The sequence below is a fragment of the Oncorhynchus tshawytscha genome, linkage group LG24, assembly GCF_018296145.1.
Source record: "Oncorhynchus tshawytscha isolate Ot180627B linkage group LG24, Otsh_v2.0, whole genome shotgun sequence".
In the NCBI taxonomy this organism is placed as follows: Eukaryota; Metazoa; Chordata; class Actinopteri; order Salmoniformes; family Salmonidae; genus Oncorhynchus; species Oncorhynchus tshawytscha.
Genome location: NC_056452.1, coordinates 13,395,491 through 13,412,177, shown reverse-complemented (window position 1 = coordinate 13,412,177; position 16,687 = coordinate 13,395,491). Strand labels below are relative to the sequence as shown.

General features: G+C 39.7%; 1 protein-coding gene across 3 annotated transcripts; it reads left to right on the top strand.

Moving 5' to 3' along the window:
- Positions 1 to 143: 143 nt before the first annotated feature.
- phkg2 (phosphorylase kinase, gamma 2 (testis)) lies at positions 144 to 16,432 on the top strand. Of its 3 annotated transcripts, none has more exons than XM_024386806.2 (10): positions 144 to 340; positions 3,529 to 3,637; positions 13,799 to 13,974; positions 14,084 to 14,138; positions 14,272 to 14,337; positions 14,423 to 14,586; positions 14,729 to 14,819; positions 14,959 to 15,112; positions 15,293 to 15,418; positions 15,603 to 16,432. In XM_024386806.2, exons 2-10 carry the CDS (start codon positions 3,543 to 3,545, stop codon positions 15,846 to 15,848), a joined length of 1,173 nt encoding a protein of 390 aa, XP_024242574.1. In that variant the 5' UTR covers positions 144 to 340; positions 3,529 to 3,542; the 3' UTR covers positions 15,849 to 16,432. The 3 variants fall into 3 exon arrangements, with proteins under 3 accessions (XP_024242574.1, XP_024242575.1, XP_024242573.1); XM_024386807.2 differs by having other exon boundaries at positions 144 to 348; XM_024386805.2 differs by lacking the exon at positions 144 to 340 and adding an exon at positions 347 to 498.
- Positions 16,433 to 16,687: the final 255 nt, after the last annotated feature.

Below are 16,687 nucleotides of genomic sequence, written 5' to 3'. Positions count from 1 at the left end.
TTAATTATGTGAAATATTGTTTAGTCCATGCCACGCCTCACTCCGTCCTCATGATGGCACTACAGTCTACAGCCCCTTCATATATGCATTGTTGTATGTAAATAGTTGTTCGCGGAGAAGAAGTTTAAGAAAAGTTTAAATCATTGTGAATGCAGCTGGACGATTTTTGTTAGTTGGTGTGCCTAATTTGGTATTTTGTATGATGTCGTTTTCCCGCAATGTTTTTGTATTTTCTCATTCAATACTCCGTCCAACTGGTGGCGGTAATGCTCCATTAACATTGGATGCCAACAGCAGTTAAATCCCATTGAAGAAGAACCATTTTTGTTCATGTGTTAAGGTAAGGAGGTAAGAATGTAAACAATCAAGTTGGTAGCTTAACGTTAGAAACCCTGGAAATATTTGCAATGACATAGTTGCCCTTCAGTTTGGTAGTATTATCAGTCGGATGCTCGACGCTATTTATCTTCTATCAATCTTGTAGTTTGATCGCATTTGGTAAGTAACGTTACCGCGTGAACCAATTTAAACGTGTGCAGCTAGTTAGACGTGTCTAGTTAAGCTAACGTTAGCTGATGGCTAACGTTAGCAGCTAGTTAACCTTGCTGTGATCAAATCGGTCAAAATTTAAATATGTTGTCTTCTTATGTGTAGCTAGCTACAGTAAGTATCTATGTCAATTGCTGGTGGTGTATTTGCCATACATGTTTTGCCAAGTTACAGCACTCGCCGGCTAGCTACATCATCCGGCTAGAGGTAGCTACAGTAACTGGCAAGTGGCAACCTAGCCGAGTTTACCGAACTCTACATACGATAGAGTTGTGTGGGTTGGCTGGATACTTGTAAAAATGTCAATTATTTAATGCTTTCCTTGTACCTATGTTTGTCCTTTGTAAATGCAAGCTTTTATTTGGTTGTTGAAGCCGACTAAACACAACTCCACGATTTGTGATGGAATTGAAATGCGACTAGTAGTGTGGACGGACTGGATTTCCGGCATCACATGAAATTATGTTTTAAATAAAAAACGAAATCTACGAATTACGTAGAACATTGTCGTATAAAGTGTGGGCTATTTTGGGGGGTATTAAAACCTGTAGTTTTTAATAAAAACAATTTTATGTGACATCGGAGATCCAGTCCGTCCAAACTAGTTGGTGCTCAACTCCATCATAAATAGTTAGGTTAAACCGGTTATGGGTGCTGAATTCCATCGTTTCTGTACTTGAACATATCGTGAATTTGAGAAACTCAGCTAGTGGCAACTTAGTCTGATTAATCAGGCTGTAATACACAATTTAATTGGTGTGTGTGTATATATACAGTACCAGTCAAAAATTTGGACACACCTACTCAAGGGTTTTTCTTTATTTTTACTATTTTCTAAATTGTATAATAGTAGTAAAGACATCAAAACTATGAAATAACACATGGAATCATGTAGTAACCCAAAAAGTGTTACATTTAAAAAAAAACATTTTAGATTCTTCAAAGTAGCCACCCTTTGCCTTGATGACAGCTTTGGACACTCTTGGCATTCTCTCAACCAGCTTCACCTGGAATGCTTTTCCAACAGTCTTGGAGTTCCCACATATGCCGAGCACTTGTTGGCTGCTTTTCCTTCACTGTGCGGTCCAACTCATCCCAAACCATCTCAATTTGGTTGAGGTCGGGTGATTGTGGAGGCCAGGTCATCTGATGTAGCACTCATCACTCTCCTTCTTGGTCAAATTGCCCTTACACAGCCTGGAGGTGTGTTGGGTCATTGTCTTGTTGAAAAACAAATGATAGTCTCACTAAGCGCAAACCAGGTGGGATGGTGTATCGCTGCAGAATGCTGTGGTAGGCATGCTGGTTAACTATGCCTTGAAATCGAAATAAATCACTGACTGTCAAAGCACCCCATACCATCACACCTCCTCCATGCTTTACGGTGGGAAGCACACACGCTGAGATCATGCGTTCACCTACTCTGCGTCTCACAAAGACACAGCGGTTAGAACCAAAAATCGCACATTTGTACTGATCCATACCAAAGGACAGATTTCCACCGGTTTCATGTCCATTGCTCTTGTTTCTTGGCCCAAGCAAGTCTCTTATTATTATTGGTGTCCTTTAGTAGTGTTTTTTTCCCCCAGCAATTTGACTCCTCTGAACAGTTGATATTGAGATGTGTCAGTTACTTGAACTCTGTGAAGCATTTATTTGGGCTGCAATCAGAGGCTGGTAACTCTAATGAACTTATCCTCTGCAGCAGAAGGAACTCTGGGTCTTCCTTTCCTGTGTTGGTCCTCATGAGAGCCAGTTTCATCATAGCATGTGATGGTTTTTGTGACTGCACTTGAAGAAACAAAGTTCTTGAAATTTTCCTCATTGACTGACCATCATGTCTTAAAATAATGATGGACTGTCATTTCTCTTTGCTTATTTGAACTGTTCTTGCCATAATATGGACTTGGTCTTTTACTAAATAGGGCTATCTTCTGTATACCACCCCTACCTTGTCACAAGACAACTGATTGGCTCAAATGCATTAGGAAGGAAAGAAATTCCACAAATTAACTTTTTAACAAGGCACACCTGTTAATTGAAATGCATTCCCATTGTCTACCTCATGAAGCTGGTTGAGAAAATGCCACGATTGTGCAAAGCTGTCATCAAGGCAAAGGGTGGCACCTTTGAAGAATCTCAAATATAAAATATATTTTGATTTGTTTATAACACTTTTTGGTTACTAGATGATTCCACATGTTATTTCATAGTTTTTATGTCTTCACTATTATTCTACAATGTAGAAAATAGTAACATTAAAGAAAAACCCAGGAATGATTAGGTGTGTCCAAACTTTTGACTGGTATGTTATATAGCCTTATGTTTTGTGTGCAAAGTCATATAAATGACCGGTTGTCTGTGCAGTTTGTCCTTCTGCTGCTTGAAATTTGAGACAAAATATCCTCAGGAAAGTATGGTTTACCCAACTTTTTATAGCGCCAGTAGGTATGTGTTAGGCAGCTAGGTAAAATGTGTTTTATATTGGATATTCAGATTTAAATCTTCAAATGTGTGGATTGTTCTATATCCTCTCCTGATTCAGAATATAAAATGTTCACTGTCATGGCATGCTTGGTTCAATAGCTATTGATGAGAGAGCCAAATATCCCATATAAAACTAACTTTACCTGGGTGCCAAAAGAACCATATTTACCTGCTCTCTAAAAAGTTGTGTAAACCATACTTTCCTGTGGATATTTTGTCTCAAATTTTAAGTAGCAGAAGGCCAAACAGCACAGACAACCGGTAGAGCACGTTACATGAAATGTTATTCAACATTCTGGTTTGTAAGGAACATTTACACGAGTTTGCACACAAATGACGCAGGCTTTATATAATATACCAATTTGTTGTGCATTAGATAAATTCAAGCTAAATGTAGCCTGTCACCCTTGATCAATTTGATTATCTTGTCAAAGCTCTCAGAGCATCCTGTCCAAGTAGCGATAACACGGTAATGTTCTGATCATGTTATAGATTAAGCTGTCACCATGACTCGAGATATAGTGATTGGAGATGAACTACCTGACTGGGTGGGAGCCAAGGAGTTCTACCAGAAATATGACCCGAAAGAGGTGATTGGCAGGTGAGTTACTAAGTCACACTTCACACAAGAATAGATCCTAAGCACATTATAGTCCAGCGGCTAAGCGTCACATTTTCGGGGGACACGACCTAAGACGTGTTCTTGGCTATAGTGCCGTCACAGATTTTGTCACATGGCCATATCTCCATAAGTAATAGGTAGACACAGCTCAGTGATGGCTTACAATGTTTGAGATGGTGTTGAGAACACAATAAAAGCATTGCGGTTCTTGAAGCACGTAGACTGATGCGCCTGTCACCTACTATCATACACCATTTTAAAGGGTATTATATATTTAGTCTTGCCCAAACACCCGCTGAATGGCACACACATACAATCCATGTTTTAATTGTCTCAATGCTTAAAAATCCTTCTTTAACCTGTTACCTCCCCTTCATCTACACTAATTGAAGTGGATTTAACAAGTCAATAAGGGATCATAGCTTTCACTTGGATTCACCTGGTCACTCTGTCATGGAAAGAGCAGGTGTTGTGTAACCAATGATTATGGATGAAGACTTAATAAAATAACCATCATAACAATTGTAATACATACATTTTTGAAAATATTAAGTAAATATATCCAATAAACCCAATAGTAGTATTGTAATTGTGTTTCTACCTTAATCCGTAGAGCAAAGTGCTCTGGCTCAGTGACGTCATTTCAGATAAGCCTAGGGTATGGCAAAGTGTATAAATTAAGATTATTTACTGCACTGCAAAAACAAGCAGAATTGACTCCAGCCATTATCACCTTGCTGTAGCTTATTTCACCTCATTCTCCAAACACGTCATACAAGAATTAGCTGCCATGCACTAGCTCAGCACTGGGATTAACACTCTAGTTTAGTTTAATGTCAAGTCAAACAGCAGTTACCTAGCCAAAGCCGTCTACTGCAGCCATATCTGCACTGTTTTGAGAAAAACTTGCGCTGATCCCTACAGTTGCGTTGATGAGCTCCCATAAAGCCAGCCAGCCATACAAACAGCCTTCCCTTCTGCTCCCAGGCGTCCGCATGGTCCTAGAGTCAGCTAAACTGCATTTGCCCTTTAATTAGGATTGGAATGATTTTTGTAGCCTTTTTTTAAATTGTTGGTGTTGAGCTAGGGTATGGCGATGCTCTGGCTATACATTTTTATCCGGTTTGTAAAGATGAAAAAACAATGCTAAAAGCCACCATCTCTGCTGAAATCATCTACCAAATTCTTGAAGAGTGTGGACATCTAAAGTTAATGTGAAATCGAGACAAAGTGATGGAAACTGAATTTGAGATTAAAATGCTTGAGGTAGTGTGGAGAACACAAGCAAATGGCCCAAGTATGCCAGATATCTATCCTTTAAAATGTATGCCGAATAGTGGTCAAAAGGTGCCCTCAAATTGCCATCTTGTAATGCACAGCCCCAAATGCTGGCTTACAATGTTCAAGGGGGGGCTGTGACGGCATTTTAAAGGATACATATCTGGCATACTTGGGCCATTTTCTTGTGTTCTCCACACTACCTCAAGCATTTTAAGCCATCATTGGCCTTTATGTACCAATTATTTATGACATATGGCCATGTGAATCCTGTCCATTGGTGCTGGTTAGCAGCCATTTTGCAAAACTGGTGCCCTAGAGTAAAATAAGTTAAATCTGCATTGGCACTATAGCTATATTTTATTTTTATTTTACCTTTATTTAACCAGGCAAGTCAGTTAAGAACAAATTCTCATTTTCAATGACGGCCTAGGAACAGTGGGTTAACTGCCTGTTCAGGGGCAGAACGACAGATTTGTACCTTGTCAGCTCGGGGGTTTGAACTAACACTATAACCACTAGGCTACGCTGCCGCCCCTATAACGTCATTATTTAGACCTTTACTTGCTGTTTGTAATGGTTGAATGGTCTCACAAAGGCATTTAGTTCAAATGGTTTCTCTTTCTGTCGACTCTGTTTTGACATCTCACATCGTGCTTTTCATTCGCTGAAGCCTTATTCAATTACACCTAACATGCCAATCAGCGCTTTGTGGGTGTAAGCACCACAGTTCTATATACAGTGCATTTGTAAAGTATTCAGACCCCCTTGACTTTTTCCACATTTTGTTACATTACAGCCGTATTTAAAAATGTATTAAATATATTTTTTTCCCTCATTAATCTACTCTAAATACCCCATAATAACAAAGTGAAAACAGGTTTTTAGAACCTTACATAAGTATTCACCCTTTGCTATGAGACTTGAAATTGAGCTCAGGTGCATCCATTCCATTGATCATCCTTGAGCTGTTTCTACAACTTGATTGGAGTCCACCTGTGGTAAATTCAATTAATTGGACATGATTTGGAAAGGCACACACCTGTCTATATAAAGTCCCACAGTTGACAGTGCATGTCAGAGCAAAAACCAAGCCATTAGGTCGAAGGAATTGTCCATAGAGCTCCGAGACAGGATTTGTTGAGGCAGAGATCTGGGGAAGGGTACCAAAACATTTCTGCAGCATTGAAAGTCCCCAAGAGCACAGTGGCCTCCATCCATTCTTAAATGTTAAATGGAAGAAGTTTGGAACCACCAAGACTCTTCCTAGAGCTGGCCGACCCGGCCAAACTGAGCAATCGGCGGATCAGGTCTTTATGGTGGAGTGGCCAGATGGAAGCCACTCCTCAGTAAAAGGCACATGACAGCCTGCTTGAAGTTTGTCAAAAGGCACCTAAATGACTCTGACCATGAGGAACAAGATTCTCTGGTCTGATGAAAATAAGATTGAACTCTGGCCTGAATGCCAAGTGTCACGTCTGGAGGAAACCTGGCACCAACCCTACGGGGAAGCATGGCGGTCGTAGCATCATGCTGTGGGGATGTTTTTCAGTGGCAGGGACTGGGAGACTAGTCAGGATCGAAGGAAAGATGAACGGAGCAAAGTACAGAGAGATCCTTGGTGAAAACCTGCTCCCGGGCACTCAGGACCTCCGACTGGGGTGACTGTTCACCTTCCAACAGGACAAAAACACTAAACACACAGCCAAGACAACACAGGACTGGCTTAGGGAAAGGTCTCTGAATGTCCTTGAGTGGCCCGGACTTGAAAACCAATTTTAAATCAACAGAGACATTTTTATGTGTTCTGGAAAACATCCTGGTTTTACCTGCATTTCATACTAATTTCAGTTCAGTAAAGGTTTGTTGTAAAGCATTAAGACAGGCTGCAGTTCAGAAAGAGCCTGGTCAACCGTGGGGGCAATAGCATACACAACCGTATCATCAGCATACAAGCGCAGGGAACTTCTTTTTTTTTTTTTTTTACAGACAAACTCATATTGTTAAATGTAATTAGTGAATAGTACTGGACCAAGAATTGACCCCTGTGGGACACTTTTTTTTGTTATGTCCGATTTAACACCATCAGTGGATATACACTGAGTTCTATTTGTTATACACAGCCAAGTTACACAGAGCCTGGTCTAGGCCAATTGATGAAAGCCTCTAAATTTGCAGTGAGTGATCAATAGTATCGATGGCCTTCGACAGGTCAATGAAGAAGGCAGCACAATGTTGCCGTTTATCCATACAATTAACCACATAACGTATGACCAGGGATACAGCAGAGATTGTGCTGTGACCTGGTCTCAAACCTGACTGATTTTACATTTATAATATATTTCATAGATATCAGCTGAGATTGAATCAAGTGTTCTAATATTTCAGTTTGGCAATAACGTTTTTAAATAGGGTGAGTTAAGGTCATAAGGGTCACCACCTTTACATGAGCCGCCTTCCAGACCCTGTGGATAGCACCAGATAAAAAATGTGTAAATTATTCCGCAATTGGAGGCCCAGTGCCTCAGTGGAGGCGAATATAAGCCTTGTGACATTTGAACACAAAATGTCTCACAGAATTGACTTATCAAGCATAAATGTTAATGTGTATTTTTGTGTAAACACAAAATTACAATGTTCTAAGCAATACTACTTTGATGTAACAGAACAACAACTTGCGTTATGGATGTGATGGAAATTGTTAGAGGAATTCTAAATTCCTATATGTTTTGTAGCCAAAACCAAATTTGCACTCTATTTCATTAATAAGTTGTAAATTTATTAATTATGCATGAAATAGATCGAGACCAGTCTTAAAAGTCAGGTAATAGCGTTTAATTCAAGTGAGTACTGACCCAAAATGCAAAGAGCATTTGATTTTAAAGAGAACATAAAATGACGTCATCAGTTTCACACGCTCTCTCCGATCCCCACAATAGCGCAGTGTCTTCAGGTCTGGAGATCTTCTTCTACTCCCCTCATAAAACAAACATTCCAATCTGTCTAAAAGATATACTTTTCTCCACTAATGGAACATCAAACAAACATTCTTATCTGTCTGAAAAGATATATGCCCTCCTTTCTCCCTTAAACCCGCAAGGTACAGACAATTAATTTGTTTTACTTACATTTTCAGTAACAGCTTAACCAAGAACCCATACATTTCATACCATAACATAATAGTATTAAAATAAATGGTTCTTAAAGAAATGTATACATAATTAATCATTTCAACTATAATTTCCTCCAACAGAAATGGACAGGTATTTTTGGGAGAACAGACACATCGGCAAGTCTGAATCTCAAAGATTTAGGGTAAAATATTAACAGACGCTTTGAATGGAAGGCTTGGCTACACACAAAAACAATGATGAAAATATGAGGCCATGTACTAAACAACCAAAGATTTCAAGACTAAATGCTGGGCGTTACTACGCGTGTGTTTGTAAATTCAATCTGCGCTCTGGGCGTTCGTAAACTCAGAGCGTTGTCAGATAGTCTGTAAATTCAGAGCGCACACTGGACACTGGTCGAGGAGTAGGGTTAATCCGAGCGTTCTGATCTAACAACAGCAGTCAAGCACCCAAGCTAACTGTCTAACGTTGGCTAGCTTACTAACTACTTCCAGTCACAAATGAGAGAACAGCTCACTCTGACCATTTTACTTGCCCTAGCAGAGCTGGTTAGGCTATTGTTATGTTATCCAGAGCGTTGGTGATTGTAACTGTGCTGCTGGCAACAATTTAATTACGTTTTTTTTTGCCAACGTTTACTGACCGGTGTTGTTTGTTTGTAAATTTGTCAGTTATTCTGCGCTCTGAATCTGAAATTGGAGTAGATAGCCAGAGCGAATTTACCAGCTATGTCTATCGACAGTTGTCGCAGTGACATAATGAACATTCTATTGAAATGGTTACTTGCATAGTGGAGTCTTTTCTTTAGACATGTAGCTAGCTAGCTAGTTAGTTAAACAATGAACCATAGTCCCAACTCATATGGTTACTACCCTGCATGAATCTGCAGGTAACTAACCAACCAGGTTCAATGTTTGTTAGCTAGCTAACATTAGGCTATAACTAGCAATGCAAATGGCTCTGAGGTATGAATAAAATATTACGACACAGATCATACACAACGTTAGCTAGCTAACAGTGCGCTTTTACTTGGAATGAAAACTACTTAATGACAAAATTAGAAACCTGTAACATCTGAAAATGTAGTTAGCTAGACTATCTTACCCGTATTCATGGATAGATGATTCTCCCTCTGTCATGGATTCCATTGTTGCCCTTAGTTTGAAGATGTAATCCAGAGACAGGTGATTTATACAACAGCGTTCCGTGTGTTCTCTTTTCGACTCACTCTGCATATTTGCAATCAAACGGCAGAATTTTCTCCATATCTTTAGCTATCATACTGATTCCACTGGGTATTTCACTGATTTTAATGCCAGACCAATCCAAGCTCATCTCTCGGCATGTCCAGCCCACCCATTATCTCAGCCACTCATGGCTAGCGGGAAGGTTCTTGTCTTTTTCTATGGCTAAACCAACTAGGCTCTTTAATTTAACAATTCTATTTGTATTTACAGATGGCATATACGTTTGTTATTAAGGCACATTAAATTTCACATGTTCCAGAATGCATTTCTGCCAAAAAAAATGTGCAACATACACCTAGTTTCCTGAAACTAGTCATATATATATATATATATATATATATATATATAAGTAATTTAATGTACCACTGGTGGACTCCAAGTTGCAGAAACATGTCAAGGATGATCAATGGAAACAGGATGCACTTGAGCTCAATTTCGAGTCTCATAACAAAGGGTCTGAATACTTATGTAAATAAGGTATATATATATATGCAAACACTTCTAAAAACCTGTTTTCACTTTGTCATTATGGGGTATTGTGTGTAGATTGAGGATTTATAATTGTTTTAATCTATTTTAGAATAAGGTTGTAACGTAACCAAATGTGGGAAAAGGGAAGGAGTCTGAATACTTTCCGAATGCACCGTGGAGTGGAATGGTATTAAATACATCAAACACATGTTTCTGTGATAAACTCCTAACCCTAAATTCGGCAATTGATACTTTCATTTCCATGTTTATTTGAGCTATCTGCACTTATTCCTCACTCATCTCTACTATATCTTGACATATCTCATTATGTTGATGTCTTTTGTATAAAGTGTTAATAAAAAAATAGTTTATGTGAAAAGGTAAAAAAATAAGTTTTATAACCTACCGATGGCACAGGGTTCGCACTTTCGTAAATTTCTTGTCAGAGAAATGTTCAAAGTTTCACATATTCAACTTCTCAGATGCATTCAGATTCAGTTTTCAACATCCTGATACTTTGCCAGCCAGGAAAGGTCGAGGAGAACGGATATAATCAAATACTTTCTGTGGTAAACAGAAGCTTCTGGCGGTTTCTGAAGCCAATGTGGCATGAAGCTATTATTTTTATTCAACCTTATTTATACATGTTTTTCTCATTGAGATAAAATCTCATTTTTTAAGAGAGACCTGGTCCAAGAGTTCTTTGCAAGGAACACACAACACTATGTGTGGAGAAAAAAAGGCACAGTACAGCACACCAACATCAAAACCTCATCCCAACTGTAAAGTATGGTGGAGGGAGCATCATGGTTGGGGCTGCTTTGCTGCCTCGGGACCTGGACAGCTTGCATTCATCGACGGAAAAACGAATTCCCAAGTCTATCAAGACATTTTGCAGGAGAATGTAAGGCTGTCTGCCAATTGAAGCTCAATAGAAGTTGGGTGATGCAACAGGACAACGACCCAAAACACAGAAATAAATCAACAACAGAATGGCTTCAACAGAAGAAAATATGCCTTCTGGAGTGGCCCAGTCAGTCCTGACCTCAACCCAATTGAGATGCTGTGGCATGACCTCAAGAGAGCAGTTCACACCAGGCATCCCATGAATATTGCTGAACTGAAACAGTTTTGAAAAGAGGAATGGTCCAAAATTCTTCCTGACCGTTGTGCAGATCTGATCTGTGTTACGTTCCCCAGATTATGTGTTGTAGTTTGTGTATTTGCATGTGTTTATTTCAGGAAATGGCTTCCTGAAATCCCTCAAGCAGCTGATTGGTCGACTCCAGGGCTAATTGGAGAGCTGACCCCGCCCCCTCGTCAAGACACAGCTGTCTCCAATTACCCATTCCTTCAGAAGCTATATAAAAGCCAGTGTTCTGTTCAGGAGATTTTTTTCTTTTGGTAGAGGATTTTGCTGGAGGTAGATTTGCTAGAGAGATTTGCTGGGAGGTCATTGTAGAGATTTTGCTAGAGGTTGATTTTGCTGGGAGTTCTTGGCTGAGAGTTGGTATGTTTTGTGAGTTTGTTGCTCAGATAGAACTTATTTGATGTCCTTGTTCTCTTAGTTTGTTTGTTTGAAATTGTTTAATATTCTGTTTCATTTGTTCCCAGGGGGGAAGGGGAAGGCACCTAGGGAGTGCTTAGGCAAGAGGCCCGCGGGCATACATATACCCGTAGCATATTCGCTGTCTAGGCACACTAGGTAAGACCTGGGCGGACCACCCCTTGTATTTTGGTTAGGGCACCAGGTGGTGCTAAATTAGGTAAGTAGTGGGTAGGCAGGTAAGATAGGAGAGGGGGGGGCTTTGAAATTTACTTTCTTTGCTTTGGTTCCATCCAGCCCCTTTTCCCCATATTACCGTGTAAAGGAATAAAGTCCTTGTAAACGGTACCACATTCTGCTTGTTGTCATTTTTACTCGCACCCACAGTCCATACCTTTTTCGCTTCACAAAGAGTTTAGTTGTAGCAGGGTGTTGCGTTCCCTCTTCATAGAGGCGTGCGTAACATCTGCAACTATAGGAAACATTTGGTTGGAGGTTATTGCTGCCAAAGGAGGGTCAACCAGTTATTAAATCCAAGGGTTCACATACTTTTTCCACCCTGCACTGTGAATGTTTACATGGTGTGTTCAATAAAGACACGAAAACGTATAATTGTTTGAGTGTTATTAGTTTAAACAGACTGTCTATTGTTGGGACTTATTATTGGATTTGATCTTCGTCTATGACCAATTTTATGCAGAAATCCAGGTAATTCCAAAGGGTTCACATACTTTTTCTTGCCACTGTAATTGACAGAGTGAAAAGAAGGAAGCTTGTACAGAATAAAAAAACATGCATCCTGTTTGCAACAAGGCACTAAAGTAATACCGCAAAGAATGTAACAAAGCAATTCACTTTTTGTCCTGAATACAAAGTGTTGTATTGGATTTTCCCCAAACATAACACATTACTGTGTACCACTCTCCATATTTCCAAGCATAGTGGTGGCTGCATCATGTTATGGGTATTCTTGTAATCTTTAAGACTACTGCGCCACTCGGGAGCCCTAAGGCACTGCATCTCAGTGCAAGAGGCGTCACTACAGTTCCTGGTTCGAATCCAGGCTGTTTAACATCCGTCCACATTGTCCATGTTTGGCCGGGGTAGGCCGTCATTGTAAATAAGAATTAGTTCTTAACTGACTTGCCTAGTTAAATAAATAAAAAAGGGACTGGAGTTGTTCAGGATAAAAAAACAACTAATGAGTAAGCACAGTCAAAATCCTAGAAAAAACCTGGTTCAGTCTGCTTTCCACCAGACACTGGGAGATGAATTCACCTTTCAGCAGGACAATAACCTAAAACACAACACCAAATCTACACTGGGTTGCTTACCAAGAAGACTGTTATTGTTCCTGAGTGACCGAGTTACACTTTTGACATAAATCTACTTAAAAATCTATGGCAAGACCTGAAAATGGTTGTCTTGCAACCAATTTGACAGAGCTTGAAGAATTTTGAAAAGAATAATGGTCAAATGTTGCACAATCCAGGTGTGGAAAGCTTAGACTTACCCAGAAAGACTCACAGCTGTAATCGATGCCAAAGGTGCTTCTACAAAGTATTGACTTGGGTGTGTGAATATGTATGTATATTAGATATTTCTGTATTTCATTTTCAATAAATTACAAACAATTTCTAAAAACACGTTTTCACTTTGTCATTACGGGGTATTGTGTGTAGATGGGTGAGAGGAAAAAAATATATTTTATACATTTTGATTTCAGGCTTTAACACAACAAAATGTGGAGTAAGTCAGGGGGTATGAATACTTTCTGAAGGCACTGTAGTTTAATCTTGTTCATGATACCATGCCTTGTTTTTAGGACTTGACTGATTTTATGTCAATGCTAATGTGACTAAAATGCACTAACTAGCTAACCTGTTAAGATGTATTTGATAGACCACAAATGCTCATTGTGCAAATGTATTTATGTTTTCAATAAACATTGGAAACTAAATATTGTTTACATGTTGTCAACATTCTAAGCCAACCCTGTCTGTTTTGCCCCATAGTTGCGCATGCGTCGGTTCTGTTGCTAAACAATCAACCCGTCTATGGAGCTGGTTTGCAACCATTTTGGAAATGGCTGCCAGGGGGGAATGGACAAAATCTGTGTTGGGACTGTAGCCAAAAATACTTATTTAGACATGCCCTAGCTGTGTGTGAAATTTGGTGCCTCTATCACAAAAGCCATTTTTTTTCTCCCTTAGTCAGGAGTACTTTTCAGTTGCCCGGAGATTATGATCACTCGCCCAGAAAATGTAGCTGTTTACAAACAGCAATGCCATAACTTGTCTGTCTTTTACTTAAAAATACTGCATTTATTGTGCAATTTGGTTGTTTTCAGGGAAAAAATTATGATAATTGCCCCATGTGGCAAACACAGATCAGGCTCATCTGGCCTGACTACTCAGCCAATTTTAATTGACACTTTACGATATCTATTTCTTTGTCCTTGCAGAGGTGTGAGTAGTGTGGTGCGCAGATGTGTGCACAAGCATACAGGGCAGGAGTTGGCAGTGAAGATTATAGAGATCACAGCTGAGAAGATGACCGCACAGCAGCTGGAAGAGGTGAAGAGCTCCACACTGAAGGAGATCCAGGTTCTCAACATGGTCAAAGGACACTCCTCTATCAGTGAGTTTGTACTACCTTCACCAATATACCGAAGGGCATTAAAATAGCTCACTTGTGTCTCTTGAAATGCAATATGCTAATGGTAGACTTTTATTTCTCTTTCTCCAAGTCACTCTCATTGATTCCTATGAGTCAACAACCTTCATATTTTTGGTATTTGACCTGTAAGTATGCATTTATATAGCCTAATATATTATTACATGTGTAGCTGTGTTTTGTGATGCGTTTGAACTATCCTGTCTTTTCGTAGTCTTCGACCTACTCAAGAGTTTTCTATCGTTATTGTTCCTTTTGCAGCATGAGGAGTGGAGAGCTTTTCGACTACCTGACAGAGAAGGTCACTCTCAGTGAGAAGGAAACTAGGTGAGTGTCTAGATTTTGGTCCGTTATAACCCAAGCCAGAAATACACTCCAGATCTTCCCAATATTCTCTCTCCCTCTCTCTCAGGTGTATGATGCGATGTCTCCTGGAAGCTGTCCAGTACCTCCATTCCCTCAACATAGTTCACCGGGACCTGAAACCTGAAAACATTCTGCTGGATGACCAGGGACACATCAAACTCTCTGACTTTGGCTTCTCTGTCCAGCTTCAGCCAGGAAAGAATTTGAGAGGTGAGAGGGAAAAATGAAATGAACTCGCTGCATTTTGGATTTACACTCTCATCAACAAAATAAAAAGTTGAAGACAAAATCCATTAATTGCCCACATAGCTCAAATGTGTAATTGCTTTCTTTGTTCTCTCCAAACGGCTAGAGCTTTGTGGGACACCAGGTTATTTGGCACCTGAAATCCTGAAATGCTCCATGGATGAGACGCATCAGGGATATGGGAAGGAAGTTGACCTGTAAGTCTTAAAATTATCACTTTCAGTAATCAGATAGTCCTAAGAACATTTTGTTATTTATAATATAAGAGCACCAAACTATTTTATGAATCCGTGAAGATTCTGTTCCTGACACTGTATCTGGTTTTCTGTGTGTTAGCTGGGCGTGTGGGGTGATTCTGTTCACCTTGCTGGCTGGCTCTCCACCCTTCTGGCACCGCAAACAGCTGCTGATGCTCAGAATGATCATGGAGGGCCGTTACCAGTTCAGCTCCCCAGAGTGGGATGACCGGTCTGACACCGTCAAAGATCTGGTGAGACCTCATCCTGTCTCTAGTTCCGATCGATGATTCATGGGCTGATTTTGTATATTTCAAGGTGGCTTTTAATACCATATGTCATCAAAGAATATGTTGAATATGAACATTGATACACTTTCTCCGACTGGCATTGTTTTAGGACTTCTCTCTTGTTCTCTCTTTCACAACTGTTAGATTACCAGGTTGCTGGTGGTGGACCCAATTGTCCGTCTCAACGCTGAACAAGCCTTGGCTCATTCCTTCTTTAGGCAGTACCAAAGGGACGAGGTGCGTCACTTCAGTCCCCGGAAGACATTCAGGGTAAGTTTCAATGTATTTTGTGTTATTTGGCTCCAGTGACCGTAAAATAAACCGCTGAGCCAGAATTAGATTTCCGTTGCATCCAATTGGATTCGTGCTTTGACTGGAAGATGGGGATCTTCTGGGATGTTGTGAAGTATTAATGTGTCTGTTTTAATTCACATCCCTTTCCATGTTCCTGTAGGTACTGATCCTGAGTGTGCTAGCCTGTATCCGCATGTACTGTCGCTACCGCAGAGCCAGGCCACTGACGCGGGAGGTCCTGGCCAGAGACCCCTACTCCTTGAAGGGAGTGCGCAAACTAATCGACGGCTGCGCCTTCAGGATCTATGGACACTGGGTTAAGAAAGGGGAGCAGCAAAACAGGGCTGCCCTCTTCCAGAATACGGCTAAAATAATGCTTCTTGGTTTAGAGGACTTTGAAACTTAAAAGTTCATACTTGTTCTAGTAACCGCATTAGCTTTATGTAGTTTAACAGGTTTGACATTTTGGTGTGCATATTTTTTCTTTGTGAATGCTAGGTCTCGTTACATAGGATGAGGAATTCATGGTCCAGTGACATGTTCGCCTTAATGCGAATAATGGCTCATTATTATTTATGGTTAAGTGGAATTTGAGATCGTTGTGGATCCAGAGATGAGAATTTTTTGTTAATTTTAGCACTCCAAGAGAGTGCTTTTTGAGACTACTCAAATCAGCTGGCAATGGTTTTAGGAAGCAAAAGTGACAAAGCCACTTCAATGCACTATATTGTACACATAGGGCAAAAAAGGTGAACATATATCCATACCGATGGTGCAGTTAATGCTTGAAAAAGTATTTTTATTTTATTGCTATGACATCCTCTATTGAGTTGACATAACATTATTTTTGTCATTGTTTACTTCTATTTGCTACCTAAACCTGTATTTTAGCAATCATATATTCTTACTGAATCTAAAATAACATAGCGGAAAGTTTGTGATTGCAGAAGAATTGACACTTTAGAAGAAACATTAAACATTCCAAATATAGTTTTCCAATTTCCACTGATAGTTTGAGTTAAGGGTATAGGAAATGACGAAATAACTGTTACCCCAGTCAGATTAGTTTCCTTTCTGTGTTTGGTGTTTAGTGCAATATGGCAATTATTGTAACCAATAGCATTCCTTTTCAGTCCAGTTTGAGATTTACTCAACTAAGTGTTCCTTTGCCTGAATTAAAATGGCATTCCTCAATAAGTGGTGTACAATAATTGTACAACTGTGAAAGACCAATGTTTTATTGAT